Source organism: Rhineura floridana, chromosome 1 (genome assembly GCF_030035675.1).
Source record: "Rhineura floridana isolate rRhiFlo1 chromosome 1, rRhiFlo1.hap2, whole genome shotgun sequence".
NCBI lineage: Eukaryota > Metazoa > Chordata > Lepidosauria > Squamata > Rhineuridae > Rhineura > Rhineura floridana.
This window is the reverse complement of record NC_084480.1, coordinates 53,151,409-53,170,165: the sequence shown is the minus strand read 5'-3', so window position 1 is coordinate 53,170,165 and position 18,757 is coordinate 53,151,409. Positions and strand designations below refer to the sequence as shown.

Below are 18,757 nucleotides of genomic sequence, written 5' to 3'. Positions count from 1 at the left end.
AGGTAGAGTCCAACAACATCTGGAGAGCCAGTGGTTCCTTATACTTGCTCTAGACTACCGCTGGTATAGTGAATATAGTAAAGCATGGATTGTTTTTGCTATTTTCTTTCATTTTTATCTTGCAGTTTTCCCAAGTAATCATATTATCCACACCCCAAGGGAAGTAATTATATTATCCACACCCCAAGGGTTTAGCCAAAATATATCAAGGTTCTCCCTTCATAGGAGAGTATATCTCCTACTCTGACCCATTCATTTTTATCTTGGCACAAACATTTTAAAAAGATATTTGATTTTTGGATATTTCCCCATTTCATTGCTTTTGACTAGCAAAATATATTCCCCCAGGCTTACTATTGTATCAGAATTGGTAAGGGTGGGTGGGAACAGATGGCCTAGCTATGACTTAAGGAAATACTAAGATTCCCCCAAAGAAAAATAGTTAAAGGGTGCTGATACTAGCGCAGCAACTAAATTCTGAACGACAAACTTACTACTTGTCACAGCATTAACATTAATAATATGTTTTCTTACCCTAGTATTTGATCTGTATCATGCTGAGTGTGCTGGATTTGCACTGAGCCTGTTTTTTCCTTCTAAAGCATAACCAATTCAGGACAGAATGAATGTAAATGTTTTTCTTATTATCTCTCTACTTGTCCAGAAATTCCTACCATCATCCCAGTCACTAAAGAGCTTTTTTTTTTTTTTACTCAATGCATAGATTTATATCCACACTATTATGGCCTGTTCATCAACACCCTTCACTTGTTTGATGTTTTGGGGCCAACCTTCCACAGCGTCGCCATAGCTCAATTGTAGAGCAGCTGGTTTAATCCCCAGCATCTCCTGGTAGGAATGGGAGAAACCCCTGCCTGAAATTCTGGACAGACACTGCCAGCCAGTCTAGACAATATTGAGCTAGATGTACCAATGGTCTGACTCAGTATAAGGCAGCTCCCTATGTTCATACGTACAAGTGGCTGACACTCCAAACCATTCAAGTTGCACTTCTCTCATTTAGTGCCATTTGGCCCTGATTGTGTCTTCACTCTCACCTTAGCCTTCCTCTATTGGACAATTTATATGAGTAAGGCATAGAGACAGCATTCTCCCTCTACCATTTCTCCTTCTAACCCTCTGTAACTTCTTCCCAGTGTTTGGCTCTGCATTGTGGTAAGGTTCTCTCAGTGTCTACACTTTCTCTCATACTGACCCCCCTCAAAAAAAAATCTGGTTCACAGTTTAAATAAATGTGGGCAGTCCTTCATAAAGCTTCCAGAGATGATATATAATTATTATGTGGCAGGGGGATATGGGATATGGAGAGTGTGCTTGTTAGCCAGCACGTAGGGGCTTACATTTGATAATTGCAGGGGCTAACACAGGAAATCATTCAGACAAACTAGTCCAGTATCTTCACAGCTGTAAGCTGAGATAAGTCTTCTCCTACAGCTGAGCGCTGGAATATCCTCTCCCATAAAACCTCACCCTGCAATGTGAAGCACTTTACCGCCTAGGAATTAAGAGCTGGATCTCAGCGTTATTCTCATGCGCCAGGTGTTCTGTATAAGTCATAGCTACTTCAGTTTGGCTCCTATTAATTTTGACAACAAAATTGCTTCTATGGCAAATAGTGTTTATAATTCTGGGGAATCAATCTCAATGTTCCAGGATGGTTGGAAAGAAGGCTGAAAGAATACTAATGCACCTCCACCCACTACCAGAATTCAACTGCACAAAAGCCCTAAGGAATTGCCAAATGTTCATAAATTCAGCAATGGCAATACATGGCTTAATATTTTGCTTTCAGATTTCCTAGTTGTCATTCCGGCAACCAATGCAGACTGTCAAAAGTAGGACACGGGATATTATTACAGTGAGGGCTTACACTGCTTGATTAATTTTCTGTTATTGGCTAGGGCTGCTTATGGGATTAGGTTATCCTGGCAAAACTACTTTTTCCCCTTTACTTTTCATGTCTCTCATTCAACAGGCAATAATAAACTATCCATTATAATAGTCAAGAAAAATAAAAACGAACAGCAATTTAATTCATGGCATGGCAACAAACTGTTACTGCCATGCTGCTCTTCCATTTTCTTCAAAATAACGCATTGACCTGAGCTACAGAATGTATCCAACATTAAAATAAAGACATCTGCGGTGCAAAGGCTTGTTCAAAGAGCAGAGAGCAACGGATTCCATTTGTGGTAGATTCCATCCAGCATCTCCTAACTATCACCGAGCAATCAAGGAGAGCTACCCATTGCTGGCAAACTCAGAACATCTTACCACAGCCATCAGCAGGCCTCCTGTTATAGCATTTCGCCAACCTCCTAATTTGCGCAGACTGTTGGTGAGAGCTGTGCTTAAGCCACCTATCACCAATCCAGGGTCTCATCCTTGTCACTCCAAACGCTGTATCACCTGTGTGTACCTCAGGGAGACAGCCACTTTTACAAGCACTAGGACAGGCAGGACATATTACAGCAAACAGAACATCGCCTGAAGGTCCTGCAATATAGTTTACATCATCAAGTGCAAAAGACCAGGATGTCATACCCAATACGTAGGAAAGACCACAACTGACCTACGCACGCGCTTCAGGAACCACAAGTCGGCAATTTTGACAAAAAAAGTGGAGCAACCAGTTGCAAAGCATTTTAACATCGAGGGTCACAGCCTGTTGGACTTTTCTATAACAGCTATAGAGATGCCAGCAGATCCAGCAGCATTGACCAAAAGGGAGAACTTTTGGATTTACTCTCTGGACACATTGGCACCACATGGCCTGAACCTGGAGGACAGTACCACCACTACTTAGCTTCTGCAAATGAAGCCCCTCTGAGCATTCCATCCTCAAAGCTCTATAACTGCCACCTTGGTAACAGCATTTGTATGTTGGCAGCTGATGAAGGCGGAAGCTGAAACGTTTTGTTAATATAATAAAAACCTCTGTTTGGTCACAATTACGTTCATATATATATATTAGGTGATTAACAGAATACTTATAGGGATCCAGAGCAAGCTTGAGTGAAGTTCTGTTTGTTGCTTTCAAAACTGTCTTACATATATATATATATATATGTCTATTCAGAAGTAAGTTCCACTGAGCTTACTCCCAGATAAGTGGGTATAAGATTGCAACCTTATGAGGCAAGTTATCTGGAGGGGCAGCCTGATATCAGTTTCATGAGAAAAGTACAACAATTTAAAATTCAAATTTATTTTAAAAAATCAAATCAAATGAAACTTTCCTTTAAAAGCTGAATTCATCCTTTATAGAAAATAAAATAATTTAACAGAAATGTATTATTTATTTATTTAATAAATTTATATCCCGCCCTGCCTCCCAGAAGCAGCCCAGGGCAGCAATCAAAAACACTAAAAGCACTCTAAAGCATCTTAAAAACAAAACATCTTTAAAACATCCTTTAAAACATCTTAAAAAGCAATTCTAACAGACACATACTGAGGTAAGGTCTCTACTTAAAAGGCTTGTTCAAAGAGGAAGGTCTTCAGTAGGCTCCGAAAAGATAACAGAGATGGTGCCTGTCTAATATTTAAGGGGCGGGAATTACAAAGGGTACGTTCCACTACACTAAAGGTCCGCTTCCTATGCTGTGTGGAAAGGACCTCCTGAATAAGATGATATCTGCAGGAGGCCCTCACCTGCAGAGTGCAGTAATCGACTGGGTATATAAGGGGTAAGACGATCTTTCAGGTATCCTGGTCCCAGCTGCACAGGACTTTGTACATCAAAGCTAGAACCCTGAACTTGGACCGGTTGCTAATGGGCATCCAGTGCAATTCTTTTAGCAGTGGGGTAACATGTTGGCAATTCCCTACTCCAGTGAGCAGTTGCACTGCTTCATGTTGTACCAGCTGCAGCTTCCGGACCAACCTCAAGGGCAGCACCACATAGAGCGCATTACAGTAATCCAGCTTGGAGGTTACCAGTGCATGGACAACAGTGATCAGGCTATCCTGGACCAGAAATGGCTGCAGCTATCTTACTAGCCAAAGCTGCTAAAAGGCACTCCTAGCCACTGAGGTCACTTGAGCCTCTAGTGACAAATTTGGATCCAGGAGCACCCTCAGACTGTGTACCTGCTTTTTCAGAGGGAGTACAACCCCATCCAAAGCAAGCAATTTATCTTTTATCAGAACCCAGGAATCACCAACCCATAATCCCTGCATCCTGCTGGGATTCAAACTAAGTTTATTGGCTCTCATCGAGCCCACCACTGAGTCCAGGCACTGGCCCAGGGCTTGCATGACCTCTCCTGATTCAGATATTTCAGAGAAATAGAGCTGGATACCATCAGTGTACTGCTGACACCTCACCCCAAATCTCCTGATGACTGCTCCCAAGGGCTTCATATAGATGTTAGACAGCATGGGGGACAAGACAGTACCCTGCAGCATCCCACAACACAACTACCAGGGAGCCAAAAGACAATCATCCAATGCTATTCTCTGAAAACGACCCTGGAGATAGGATTGGAACCATTGTTAACAGTGTCTCCAATTCCCATCTCACCAAGTTGGCTCAAGACACCATGGTCAGTGGTATCAAAAGCCACTGTGAGTTCAAGTAATAATAAGAGGTAGCACTTCCCCTGTCCTTCTCCCAATAGAGGTCATCCATCAGGGTCACCAAGTCTGATTCAGTTCCATAACCACGCCTGAACCCAGATTGGAATGGGTCAAGATAATCTGTTTCATCCAAGAGTACTTGCAATTGCTGCGCCACAACCCTCTCAGTCATCTTCTCTAAAAAAAGGGTATTTGCAACCAGCGGTAGTTGTCACAAACCAATGGGTCCAGAGTGGGTTTTTTAGGAGTGGTCAGATCACCCCTCTTTCTGGATGGCTGGGACCACTCCCTCACAAAAAGATGTGTTGACCACACCCTGGATCCACTCAGTCACACCCCCTTGGCAAGCTTTAATAAGCCAAGAAGGGCAAGGGTCGACAAGACATGTTGCTGACCACATTGTGGTATTATTATTTAAACTAATATAGCTGCCCATCAATAAATATTCCTTGTATGGCTACCTTTTACATTTTCAATGTAACTCACAGTAGGGAGTTCACCTGTATAATGCTAATTTCATTTTACAGCTCAGAACTGAAAAAGGGAGAAACTTTCATTGTATCCAAAACAAAAAAAACCTAGCCAAATCCTAGGCAGAAAGAAGAAAACAGAGTCCAAGAACAAATGTTGACATTCAGAAATAAATCTAAGAAATTAAAAGCAAATGTTAGCTTTAAAGAACCAGCAATATGTTGGAGAACATAGCCATTTAAAATGCCCTGCCTATTAAAAACTTCAACTAAAATAAAAATAAGATTTGTGCAACATTAAATGATGTCTTAACTGTCTATACAAGAAATACATTTGTAACATTTGCCAAGCTGCAGGGGGAAATTAAATGGCTATCTTTTGCCTCACACGTAGATATAACTATTCACCTGGACAAGGAGTCTTTCCTATAGACCAAATTCTTTATCGGGCTCTCATTGTGAATGTTTGAATAGCTGTAGGAAGGTAAGGGCAATGTTAAATCCGGAAGAAAGGAAATTGACTGTTATCAGAGAACAACCAATTGCTTCCAAGTCATGATCCTCTTGTATTCAGTTGTCCAAACAACACTTGCCTTGGCTGTACTTTAAAGAAACAAGACCTTTGTTTCATTTATTGCAGCCTGGCTTTCACTTTACTGATTTTATAGCTTGTCATAGTATTGAGAAAATCTTATTGAAGCCACATTCCTAGATGGGCTGGTAGTCAGGGTAAGGATTAGAGAAGACCACTTTAATTACTTCCACCATAATTGGTCAACTAAAAGTATGACAGTAGCCAAAATATTCTAGTCCAATCTGGGAAGAAAGTGAATGTCACACAGGAAGCTAGTGCCTCCATCTCAATTCTGTGGCTCAGTATATAAATAATGTATCCTACACATTCCTTAGAATGCTTCAATAGGTGGTATTCAGCCCTATATCATATTGGCTTCCATAATCTCCAGACCAATGAATGGGCAAAATGGAAACAAAATATAGTTGTCACGTGCCAGTTCTAAAACCTGAGCATACAATACTTAGCCTTTTTAACTAACTCATATTGAAATAACTGTTTATGGATGCACATTAGGGATTGAAAGAGGTATGTTTATGTGTGCCATCAGTTGAATTTTGTTTGACCAAGGTTTTCTTATTGTATTGTTTGTTTGCTTTAAAGAGCAAACTTTAATACATCTGGATTTATAAAAAAAATCCAGGCCCTTCCCAATGTTTCTGAATATACAAGTGGAACTACCTGTATCCTAAAACATGTGTAAATTTAATGTAAGAAGAACTTGTACATTAACCTCAAAGAGCAAACTTACAATCACTGACATAATAGTTTGGTTTTATATAATATAAAACCATGGTTTAGCATTACAAGAAAAATCTGCGATAAACTTTGGACTTGCATGCTCCCCCTCCTCTGTTTGCCTCTGGTGCATTAACCACAGTTTAGCATTATGTCTGAACACAAAAGGTGTGGCTAATCTTAATAATAGTTAGTGAAAACACGACATCTTCATTAACAATGGTTTGAAGTTGGTTGTTGCCACTAATCATAGTTAAGATTAATCAGTTTGTTCAATTTGACATGACATGACAAACTGTGGTCAATTTAAAACAAGCAAAAGCTTCTGAATTCTTCCTCACAAGAATGCTCAAGGAAGAAGAGGGAGGGCAGACCCTGAGCTTATCTAGTCTTGTTCTTGTAATGTTATGTTCAAACCAGCCCAATGAGCAACATCTCAATGGAAAACAACTATGTTTTATTTATTCCTTTCAATAGCAATTAACACAGACCCAGTCTGGATGAAATTGTCTCCCAGTTTCTTTCTTACATATGGTGTGGGAGAGCAAAAGCACATATTCCAACACTATCTGTTGGGTACGTGAACATCCCATTTGAATAAGGGATACATGTATAAAATCCAACATGCAGAGGGCTGAACAGCACAATAAAAATTCTCCACATAAAATCTGGGAACTGCACAATGTGAGCTTACTTATGTTGGATTTACGTAAGTACATCCTGTTCAAACAGTAGCCACCTTGATGCATGGATTTCCTTGGAGGTGGGACAGATCTGCAAGGGGGGTGGAGAATGCAAGATGGGGGGGGGAGAACACTCTTGCTCTCCCACCATGCATAGTAGGGAGATTGTGAAGGGTATTGTTGAAATTGCACCATTTGTGATTGATTCCCTATACCCCCAAGTCTTCCAACAGTGTTGTGTTTGGGAATGTTTTTGCAAAGAATTCTGTTTTATGCCAGCCTGATCATTAGTACAAAGCCTCATGTTTTTGCCACTTCTGTATGAACAAAAGGATGAAACATTTCAAAGCAAGGCCCAACCCAAGGAAATAGGGTTTTCAGGCATCTATTTAACTTTTGAGAATTGTGTTTTATTCCAAAACATCTCAGACTTATCTACACTATTTTACTTGTTTTAAAAACCCTGCTCTGCAGTCTTGTTGCTTCCAAATCATATGGCAGATAAAACAACAAAAACACATACAAAACAGGAAAACAATGTAACATTAAGCAACAGGATAAAAACAGTCTAAATGGTATCTGAGAAGGTCTAAGAAAAGAAAATCAGAAGTATTCACCTGGTGCTGTAAAGACATAAAAGTAGGCACTAGGCAAGTCTCATAGGATAGGGCCCTCCAAAGGCAGAGCCTCGGAACTGAAAAGGCCCTCTTCCTGGATATCACACAACCTCAGAGACACATGAGGGACACCAAGTGAAGAGTCTGAAGATGATCTTAGTGTATGGGCATGCTTGTATGGAAACATTTTAGACCCATGTACATAATAGCTGTGCCTTGCTACAGAACATCATGGTGCCATAGTATCCCTTTATCATGGGGATTTTCATCTAGCAACCTTCTAACAAAAAGCAATCTTTTCAACAAAGATTATTATTTTAAAAAACAAACATATCGAAGTAACACTCAACTAAGAAGATATCCTTTTAAAACAGGGGTGAGAAACCCGTGGCTCTTCAAATGTTGGGCAACAAGTCTCATCACCCTTGACCACTGGCCATGCTGATGGGAGCTAGAGTCCATCAACATCTGGAGAACTACAGCTTTCTCTCAGCTGTTTTAAAAGACCAGACAATAAGAAGGAGAATTGGTATACTTCACTCTTTTGACTGTGAGCTGACGTCTGGGAGCATTATTTCCGCAAATTTTCAGTCCTGGTCGCTGTATTCAAAGCAGTGTAACAGGTACTCCAAGCATATGAAAAGTCTCCTCAGATTAATCATAAGCACATGCTGAAATGTTTTTACTGAAGTATCAGAAAGAAAACCTCTGTTTAAGGAAGAACAAGACATTGCTTGTTTATATGGCACAATGTCTTCTATTTTTCAAACTTCTTTTTGTTAAAGTTCATTTCAAATATTGGGGTCTTCTACTACCTTTCTTAGATTCCATGATATACACACAAAAGGGTAACCTATAGGTATAGACTGAAATCCAGAGAAACATTTTTTGGTTTCTTAAGTTTCATATGGCTATAGTTTCATATGCTTTCCATAAAAACATGGATAGCCTGAAAACAGCTAACCCATCTTTCTGCATTAGACTTTCTTAATTAGTAACAATACAGACCTTCTCCTCCCATTTTAATTCATTGGCTCAAGTTGGAAGCAGAAAACATGAGGCAATGGAAGTATTCAATAATACGCATCATCTGCTTAGCAGAATGCCAAATTCAGCAGCAACTGCGGAAGAAGAAATGCAATATCATAACAGCTGGACAAAAATTAAATGTGGATACTCCTAGGACATTTTTGTCTGTTTTTGTTTTTAGGCGTTCTGGAAACCTTGCTACATTTAGATAGCTGGGATCTTCAAATTGTCCCATATACAAACTGGCAAGGTCTGCAGCCTTGGTGGAACCGATAGCTACCCCCTCCTTTCTTGATTTGCCAAGGGACAATTTGCAGAAAAAATAAAAATAAAGGAGGAGGAAGAGAATTGAGGTGAGTTATCACAAATGGATTAACAGAAAAAAAATAAGAGAATTCACTATGAACTGCTTTCATTAATTGATTAGGGCAGATTCAAAATATTGATAACACATATTTTAATCACATGATTAATGTTGCATCATTATATACCAATATTGCAGCAGGTAGCTTCAATTGCTATAGAAGGCACGAGTCACACAAAAATGATGTTTCAAGTCTCCTATGTATTTCATTGTTTCACTGGAAAAAATGAATCCAAGTTATTTCTCTTTCTATCGGAAATTGTACTGGCAAATCAAGGGGATTGCCACAGGCTCCCCATGGCTCCAGAGCTTGCCAATTTGTATATGGGACAATTTGAAGATTACTATATCACCAGGGCCGGTTCTAAAGGGCGGCCAGGTTGGGCACTGGCCCGAGGGCCCCTGGAGGCTGGAGCTACAGGGAGACCCTCAGCAGCCCCTCTGCGTGACCCCCGCGATCATCCCCCCCACTTACCTGTCTGCTGTCTTTTACCATTGCCCTTAACGAAGATGGCGGCCGCAGTTTCCCTAAGGTACTGAAGCCCCTGCCGCCATCTTAATTGATGGCAGAGATGCACGCGCGTAGCACGCACACATGCCATCAACAAAGATGGCAGCGAAGGCATCATCCCTTTAGGGAAACCATGGCTGCTATCTTTGTTAAGGGCAATGGTAAAAGACAGCAGACAGGTAAGGGGGGCGTGGATCGCAGGGGAGCACGGGTGGCTGCTGAAGACAGCTGTGCGTGCATGTGTGTGTGCACATGCGCACACACGCACAACAGGGCAAGCTGATGCCCAAGGGCCCCCGCATGCCTGGAGCCGGCCCTGTATATCATAACTCTACTCCTTTGTGTGTATTGATATTTCCACACCCTTTATCAGATCAAAACATGATATGGAATTACATCAGCAATGCCCTTTACCTTGTCAACTATGTTCTTACTACCCATATCCAAATGATGCTTCAAAATTGATAGTTCAGGAAAAATGAACAAAATGGATTTTATAAAATAGAAAATTGTAAGTTCCTTTTATTTAATTACCCAGTTTAAAATGAAATGTGAATTTCTACAAGCATAGTAATTTCTAGACTCTTAAATTCTGTCTGTCTGAAAGCCCCCCCCCACTAGTTGAAAGCCTGTTTGAGTCATAGAAAGGCTGATTCCAAGCTAATAGACAAATACTGTATGAGAAAAAGTAGTCCCCGAATCCAGAGTTCTTCCATTAGTGCAACTATTTTAGCTTAAGATGTTGCACAAGCTCTTTTTCAAGACCCTTTAATAGCCCAGTAGAATATGCTTTGGTCTGTGCAGAAGTGGCACATTGTGGTGGGGGGAGTGGCAGCAGTGCTTTCTTGCTGCTAGCAGCACTGCCACTGACAGGGAGGGAGTGGGGCAAGGTGGCACTAATGTCAAGGGAGGTTCAGGATGGCAATAGCAACTCTCCAGGTTACTGCATACCTGCAGGCCAGTGCCACCAACTCAGAGCTCCCTGACCTCGCCACTGCCTCACCCTGTTCCATCCCTAGTGCCACTGCTGCTGGGACAGCACTGCTGCCACTCCACCACCGACTCACATGCTGCTATGTCTGTGTCTTTATTTATTTATTTATGTTTCCTACATATTGCCAGCACATCAGATTTAGATATCAGACAGGTTTTGAACTTTGGTGAGAACTGATGTTTAGAAGTACATAGGTAGTACTATCACAGTGTTGATCATCCATTAAGCCCTGTGCATGCATGTGTGTGTGCGCACAAGGGACAGTCAGACAGACAGACACACACACACACACACACACAGAGGTGTAAATATGATGTGTGTGAGAAAAAGAGAGCTAGTCGTTTGTGTGTAGGGATGGGTGAATCGGTTAATTTTGGATTCTCTATTTCTCAGTTTTCCAATCTTAAGTTCAGTACTACACATTTCCACATCAGTTCGCAATTTTTTTAAAAAACCTCAACAGTATTTTAGTGCGACTTTCTGCTAAAATTCACGTTAGTATGCTATTTTGCAATATACACATATTTGCTAAACAATTTCCCCTAATATAATGCATTTTTGCATGCTGTTTTCACTAATATATGAATTTATGTGCACTCTTTTCCCTAGTATATGCATTTTTGTACACATTACTTTGCTGTAGAACTGTACTGCAAGATTCAGAAAAGAGCAAATTTTGAAGGATGACTGTTTCGGTTTGCGCATTGCTTTGAAAAGTGTGAATTAGGCAAGCTTGCCTTTAAATGTGAACTGAATCAAATTTCTCCCCCATTCATGTATGAATGGGAAATAGGTCCAGAATTTATTACCAACCCCAACCCTCCAAACGCCACACAGATTTTATACAGCTTTTCATGTGAATCATGAATTTTATTTCCAGGCCTTTTCCCTTAAGCCCAAGGCAAATTGCAAGTATAAAATGTCTGGTACTACCCTTTAAGAAGGGATTCCTTCAAAAAGGAATACATTTCCATTTGAATGGCAAATATTTTACAACTAACATAGCATTCATATTGGAGCTCTGAAGCTAACTTAAATGTTGTAGCTCAGTTTGTTTCATGCTACCTTGTTCACGGTTCGGATGTATTCTACCTACCATTAAGTGGGTAATTTCATAGCATATTACCTCTAGGTCAGTTAAGCAGGTGAACAGTTGTAACCCATATAAGCCTGTGTGAGAAGCAATAACAATGACAGACTTTCTCCAGAGACAAATCTACCATCTACACAATTTCTTATGGGCTTGACCCGTTTGCCAGAGAATACAAAACACAGGCTGCCATTAATTGGCATGATACTTGCACTGGTCCACAAAGAATCATTGAAAAAAAATCCAAATTCATTATTTTATAGTGAACATTTCCTTATCATTCACAATCTCTATTGCAATATATTATTTACAGTCCTAATACTTTACATTAAAGCACAACTTGATACTTATGCTAATGAAATTACTTTATATGCATGTCAATATCTTAGGTGGGCAGCATCATTTACTTCTGAATAGTTAAACAGTCTCTTAATACATTTTTGAAATTAGAAACTGTGCCAGTTTATACAAACAAAAACTCTGAACCATTTTTTATAAATGGAAGATCTCTGCTACACTCAAAGTTAGTGACAATGATAATATATGTCCAACCTGTTACATGTGGCCTGTCTAATGGTATTATTGACTTAGAAAATTTTGTTCACCTAAAACAGCCATCATGATAGGAGTTGTAGTCTAAAACATGTATACTAGAGAATACAACATAAAAGCTGGGGAAAGCTGAGCTAAACTCATATTATCTTGATGAGAAAAAAATACATTTTAAGGTTTACTATTATTTTCCATTTTCCTTGTTTTTATACAGCCACAAGAGTGGCTGTATACTATAGTCAGTAGGGATTTTTCACGTTCTACCATGTTAAATGAAAATACCCCCCTCACTGCTTTCTGGTGCTTTGTGTAGTCCCAATTTAAAACAAAAACTTACAAGTCTTATACTGTTGGATTCAGAATCGCTTGCTCTACAACTCTGGAAGTTTTCTTGGTGATACACAACCCCCCCATGGAGACCGGGAGGGGAAAAAAACTAGAAGCCGTTTGGACTTGAGAAATTGACATAATCTGTTGAAATTCATTAAAAATCAGAGATGACTGTAAGGTATCCCTAATCAAATCCTTGAACTTGCCCCATACACAGTACATCATCTAGTAGGTTTAAATTTAAAAAATGGCATGATTTATTTTTAATTAATTTACTAAAAAATGCATTAAAGTGGATCATAATGTACCGCATGCGCAGAAGAAGAGTTCTTTCATTTCACTCTCCCTCACTCTCCCCTTCCAGTTATTGGAGGAAGCAGGGGAAGTCTGCTCCTGTGATTGGTGGGCAACAGACATTTGACTCACACTGGCCTTCTGCTGAGCTTGCTCTGTGTGAGGAAGCACGTGAAAGACAGAGAGAAAATGGCCGATGGAGGGAGAAAGCAGCAGCAGAATGGAGGTGATTGGGAAAGAGTCAAAAATGGGGGGGAGAGCTTTGAAGGACTCTGCAATTTTTTAAAAAGTGTACTCGGAAGTAAGTCCCATTGAGTGCGGTGGGGCTTACTCCCAGGTAAGTGGAGCAGAGCTTCTGAGTAGACTTTTAAAAAATTGCAGAGTCCTTCAAAGCTCCCCCCCCCAATTTTTTGACTCTTTCCTTCCCTCAAGCTAGATTCAGCAAGTGGGGAATGCAGGCAGTGTGAGAGAGAGCTGGTGGGGGCAGGGTGATTGAGCCAACGGAAAGGGCAAGCTGTGGGAGACAGCGGGGGTGGGAACACACACACATCACCAGAAGTGAGTTCCACTGAGTTTATTGCAGCTTACTCCTGAAGTGAAAGTGAACATAGAATTATAGCCTTTAACTTCTAAATTCAGTCCTTTCCTTTAAATACTAGGTGATTTATCAATAAATATTATAAAATTTATGTTCAGTGTGTCATCATGTGACTCTTACTGTTCCTTGTTAAGCACCTGCTCTTCAGGATAGTGCCACAAATAGATTCCAAAAAGTCTGCTTGAAACTTGCTCCAAACCCTGTGGCATGCAATGAATGTAATGAATGTTCCAGTTTGTCTGCATCCTTCTTGAAGTGCGAGGACCAGAACTGGATGCAGTATTCAAGATGAGGCCTAACCAGTGCTGAATAGAGGGGAACTAATACTTTACGCAATTTGGAAACTATACTTCTGTTAATGCAGCCTAAAATTGCATTTGCGTTTTCTGCAACCACATCACACTATTGGCTCATATTCCGCTTGTGATCAATGACAATTCCAAGATTCTTCTTGCAAGTATCCCCCATCTTATAACTGCATTTGATTTCTTTTTCCCAAGTGTAGAACTTTGCATTTATTCTGGCTGAATTTCATTCTGTTGTTTTCAGCCCAGTGCTCCAGCCTATCAAGGTCCCTTTGTTTGTCTTCCATGGTATTCACAAGGTTTTCCATTTGGAAAGGAAAGGGGCTTCCCCTCTGCCCAGTGCCCACCCACCCAATATCTGCCCCTCCCTTGGGTCAGTGTTGGAGTATGACCTGAGAGACCGGGGTTCGAATCCCCACACAGCCATGAAGCTGACTGGGTGACCTTGGGCCAGTCACTGCCTCTCAGCCTCAGAGGAAGGCAATGGTGAAACCACCTCTGAATACCATTTACCATGAAAACCCTATTCAAAGGGTCACCATAAGTCTGGTCGACTTGAAGGCAGTCCATTTCCATTTTCAAATATGATTGCATAGAAATAAATCCCACTGAACTCAAGAAGTATGCAAATGATCAAACCCAACCTCCCTTCTCCTCCCTCCTATCCTCTCCCTCTTGCCCCTCTGCCTCTCCCTCCCCATTCCCATCCCCTTCCAATCCCCTCCTCCCCTCCCCTTCCTCCTCCCCATAGTCAGTTTTACCTATCTTAAGCATGATTGCATGGACATAAATACCATTGAACTCTATAAGCATGCAAATGATCAAACCTGCCCTCCTCTCCCCCTTCCTTTGCCCCCCTCCAATACCTATCTTAAGCATGATTTCATGGAAGTAAATACCATTGAACTCTATAAGCATGCAAATGATCAAACCTGCCCTCCTCTCCCCCTTCCTTTGCCCCCCTCCAATATACTCCTTCCCCCCCTTTTCCCCCATGGTCAGTTTTTCCTATCTTAACCACGACTGCATAGGAGTAAACTCTCATTGAACTCAATAAGCATGCAAATGATCAGACCTGCTTTTCCTCTCCTTCCCCTCTCCTCTCCCTTCCTCCTCCCCTCCCCTCCTCCTTCCTCCTCCCCGCCCACTCCAGCCCTCGCTCTCTCCCCCCCGGTCAGTTTTACCTATCCTAAGCATGATTGCACGGGAGTAAATCGCACTTAATTCAATAAACATGCAAATGATCAAACCTGTCCTTCTCCACCCCTCCCCCTCCTTCCTGCTCCCATCCCCCTCCTTCCCTCTGTGTTTCCTCCCTTCCCTCCTCCTTCCCTCCCCATCCTCTGTGGTCAGTTTTACCTATCCTAAGCATGATTGCAGGGGAGCAAATCCCATTGAACTCAATAAACATGCAAATGATCAATCCATTCTCAGCAAACTTGCACAGGATCCCACTTCTTACCTCCCAGATTAAAAAGCAGGGAAATTCACGAATAGGCAAAAAACCTTGCAGTTTAAGAATGTACCTATAGCACACAGCTATTTCTATCAAACTTTAAAAAGCAGGGAAATTAGGCAGCTATAGTGAATGCACCAGGGGAGCAGGAGACCTGACCTCCTCTCTGAGATATTGTACTGCCCTACAAATTTGTCAAAATGCAAACACAATTTGGGTTGGTCTTTCACAGTCCAATCCACTTCCTGTCTAGCTTGGAAGAATTTGGTAACATGTGCCTCTGAGCATATGGTGAGTGGTGGCAACAACTGCAATCAGCCCAAATAACAGAAACAAGACATGTGCTGTGCTGATCTTGTTTTAGCCGGGAGGAAGCAACTTTATTAAGGCAGTTGATATAGTTCAGATGGTCACTTTGAATATGTCTGATTTCCTTTGCAATTTTAGTGACGTTTCCTATAGGAAATCATTTTCTTTTGTTTCTGTTTCTGTGAATATGTGAACTACAGCAACACTTTGCATTATTTACACTAAAAAAACTCCAAACATAATTGTGGAATAAGGGCACTGACTTCTGCAGAATAGTCTCCAGCGGACCTCAGGAGTGTCTCAATTTGCACAAGATAAAACAGTGGGAGGTGAAAGATATTCTAGCAAAAGGGTAGGTGTGCTCTATGTTTTTAATTGACCGTGCCCACCTTGCCTTAAATGATATGGTTTAAACATAGCAGGCTGAAAACATGCATCCTCTTTTTTCCAACAGCTAGAGTCATTGCTGAAGTAGCAACATATTGGAATCAGTCTGATTTTACATCAAACTGCAGTTTCAGATTCAACTGTTAATGCACCCAAAACAGAAATAGGACATAACCTCCAATTTGAAACACAAAAGGTTGTCTTCACCATCATATGACACTGACCAATAAAAAGGCTTTGAAATTAATAAAAAATAAATTTGACACAGATTTCTGGGATGAACAGTGAGGGAAATAAATTTTCTAGTTCACATTCTCTGTAGAAACAATAGTAACACAGGAAAGAAGCAAAGTAAGAAGAACACCAACAAACATAGAAAAATATAATTCTCTATCTTTGGAGATGGCAGGTGTTGCCACCACTCACCATATGCTCAGAGGCACTACCAAATTCTTCCAAGCTACACAGGAAGTGGATTGGACTGTGAAAGACCAACCCAAATTGTGTTTGCATTTTGACAAATTTGTAGGGCAGTCCAATATCTCAGAGAGGAGGTCAGGTCTCCTGCTCCCCTGGTGCATTCACTATAGCTGCCCAATTTCCCTGCTTTTTAAAGTTTGATAGAAATAGCTGTGGGTTATAGGTACATTCTTAACCAGCAAGGTTTTTTGCCTGTGAATAATAAGTTTGAGTGATAATAGATTTGCTTGCCTGTAATTGATTTGAGTGTTCATATAGTAGCCACACACAGTTTATTACCACATTAGCCTGCTCAACCTGGTTTTGGCATGGAAACTGCCTTGGTCACCCTGCAATGACCTCTGCTGGGAAAGACACAGAAGGAATATGACCCTGTTAATTCTCCTTGATTTCTCAGAGGCTTTTGATATCATCAAACATGGTCTCTTTCTTGAGCAGCTGTCTGAATAGGGACTGGGTGGCGCTGCTTTGTGGTTCTCCTGTCCTGTTTGGATGGCCATCTCCAGAGAGTGGTACTTGGGGGAATGCTATTCAGTCCTGTAGAGACTTCAATGTTGGGTTCCACAGAAGTCAATTTTGTCCCCATGTTGTTTAATATGAACCACTGGGTGGTGTCATCCAGAGACTTGGAGTGGGTTGTCATCAATATGCTGATGACACACAGCTCTGTTTCTCTTTTACATCTGCAGCGTGGCAGTGGATGTTCTATATCAATAACTGGCTTTGGTACTGGACTGGATGAGAGCCAATAAGCTGAAGCTCAATTCAGATAAGACTGAGGCAATGTTAAATGGGCAGTTCCCTAGACTAGATGGGTGGGGTTCACCACATTCTGTAAGTGTTCACCCTCCCTCTAAAGGAGCAGGCGCACAGTTTGGCAGTACTGTGCTAGTGCTAGAGGCACGATATTGGCCCAGGTGGTGTGGAGTGCCTTGGCTGTGACCTTATCAGGACAGGGATAATGTAACTTCAGTTGTGTATGCTCGGGTAAACTCCAGGTTAGATTACTGCAATGTATTACACGTGGGGCTGCCTTTGAAGACAATTCGGAAACTACAGCTCATGCAGAATTCAGCAGTCACATTACTAACTGATGTCTGAGCATATAACACCAATTCTGGCCTGACTGCACTGGCTACTGAGCAGGTTCCAGACTGAATTCAAAGTGCTGGTTTTAACATCTAAGGCTTTGTGCAGCTCAAGACCCCAATAACTCAAAGACCACCTCTTCCCACATAAACTAGCCTGGACACTGTGTTCTTCCTCAAAGGCTCTTCCCTGTATGCCTCATCTGAAGGAGGCATGGAAGGTGGCTACACAAGAATGGGCATTTTTTATGGTGGCCTCCCATCTATGGAATACTCTTCTCAGGGAACCATTTTGAGAATACAGAACGCTGTCAGTTATTTGGGCAGGAATGCAATCTGTAGCTTAGCAGCTATAGTGCTTCTACAAAATGATGTGCAAGGCCTTTACGTACTCTCTAATGTTTCACATATTAACTTATGGGCACTCTTGTGTAGTAGATGAGGCTAGAGTTTGAGTCTGGAAGGTCAGACCCACTTGGTAGACACTGGTGGGTCAATACAATCTATCCTCAAATGTCCCACTAGGACAGCCTTTCCCAACTAGTGGGCCACCAGGTGTTGTTGGACCACAACTCCCATCAGCCTCAGCCAGCATTGCCAATGGTCAGGAAAGATGGGAATTGTGGTCCAACAAGATCTGGTGGTCCACTAGTTGGGAAACGCTGCACTAGGAGAAAGTGGAAACTGAAAATGCATGCAAGCAGATAGCTCCAGAGGATAAACACACTGAGATAAGCCACATACCACATGGCAAGTCAAATATAAATGCACACATATACACACACTCTCTTGCACATTCATACAATTTAGAGGACCTTGATTCTATTTTATACTGGAGCAACAATAGCCAAATACATTTAAAATAATGCAGTGTATCCCACTTTTCAGATCCAATTATATGTTTTGGCACTACCATAACTAATGGGTTTCAAAAACACAGACTTTTATAGAGTACTTTGGTAGGCAGCTCATCTGTGATAGGTACATAGCTTTGCCTTTACCCTGCTATAGACAGATGCAGCAGAGAGGGAGAGGGAGAGAGAAGGTGACAATTATTGTTGTTTCCTAAAAAATATTAACAATTGGAGGATGAGGTTTTCCTTAGGATAGGGTTTGGAAAACTGTGCAAGGCCTGGCGCAACATGTATAAAGAGTTGCCACACTTTTTGTAGGAAGCTGCCTTATACCGAGTCAGACTATTGGTCCATCTAGCTCAGCATTGTCTACGCTGACTGGCAATAGCTCTCTAGAATTTCAGGCAGGAGTCTCTCTCAGTCCTACCTGGA

The 18,757-nt window shown here is 41.3% G+C and overlaps 1 protein-coding gene across 6 annotated transcripts in view; it reads right to left on the bottom strand.

Moving 5' to 3' along the window:
* Nucleotides 1-18,757, bottom strand: part of XRCC4 (X-ray repair cross complementing 4) — a 201,539-nt gene that overhangs the window by 50,100 nt on the left and 132,682 nt on the right. The window contains exon 8 of one of the 6 annotated variants that reach the window (XM_061621948.1): nucleotides 8,781-8,805. The exons of the other annotated variants lie outside the window; for them this stretch is intronic. Coding sequence (XP_061477932.1) covers nucleotides 8,796-8,805 — 10 coding nt within the window. The 3' untranslated portion in view covers nucleotides 8,781-8,795. Of the gene's footprint in view, nucleotides 1-8,780; nucleotides 8,806-18,757 lie in introns of those variants that run through there. 6 annotated transcript variants of the gene reach the window in all.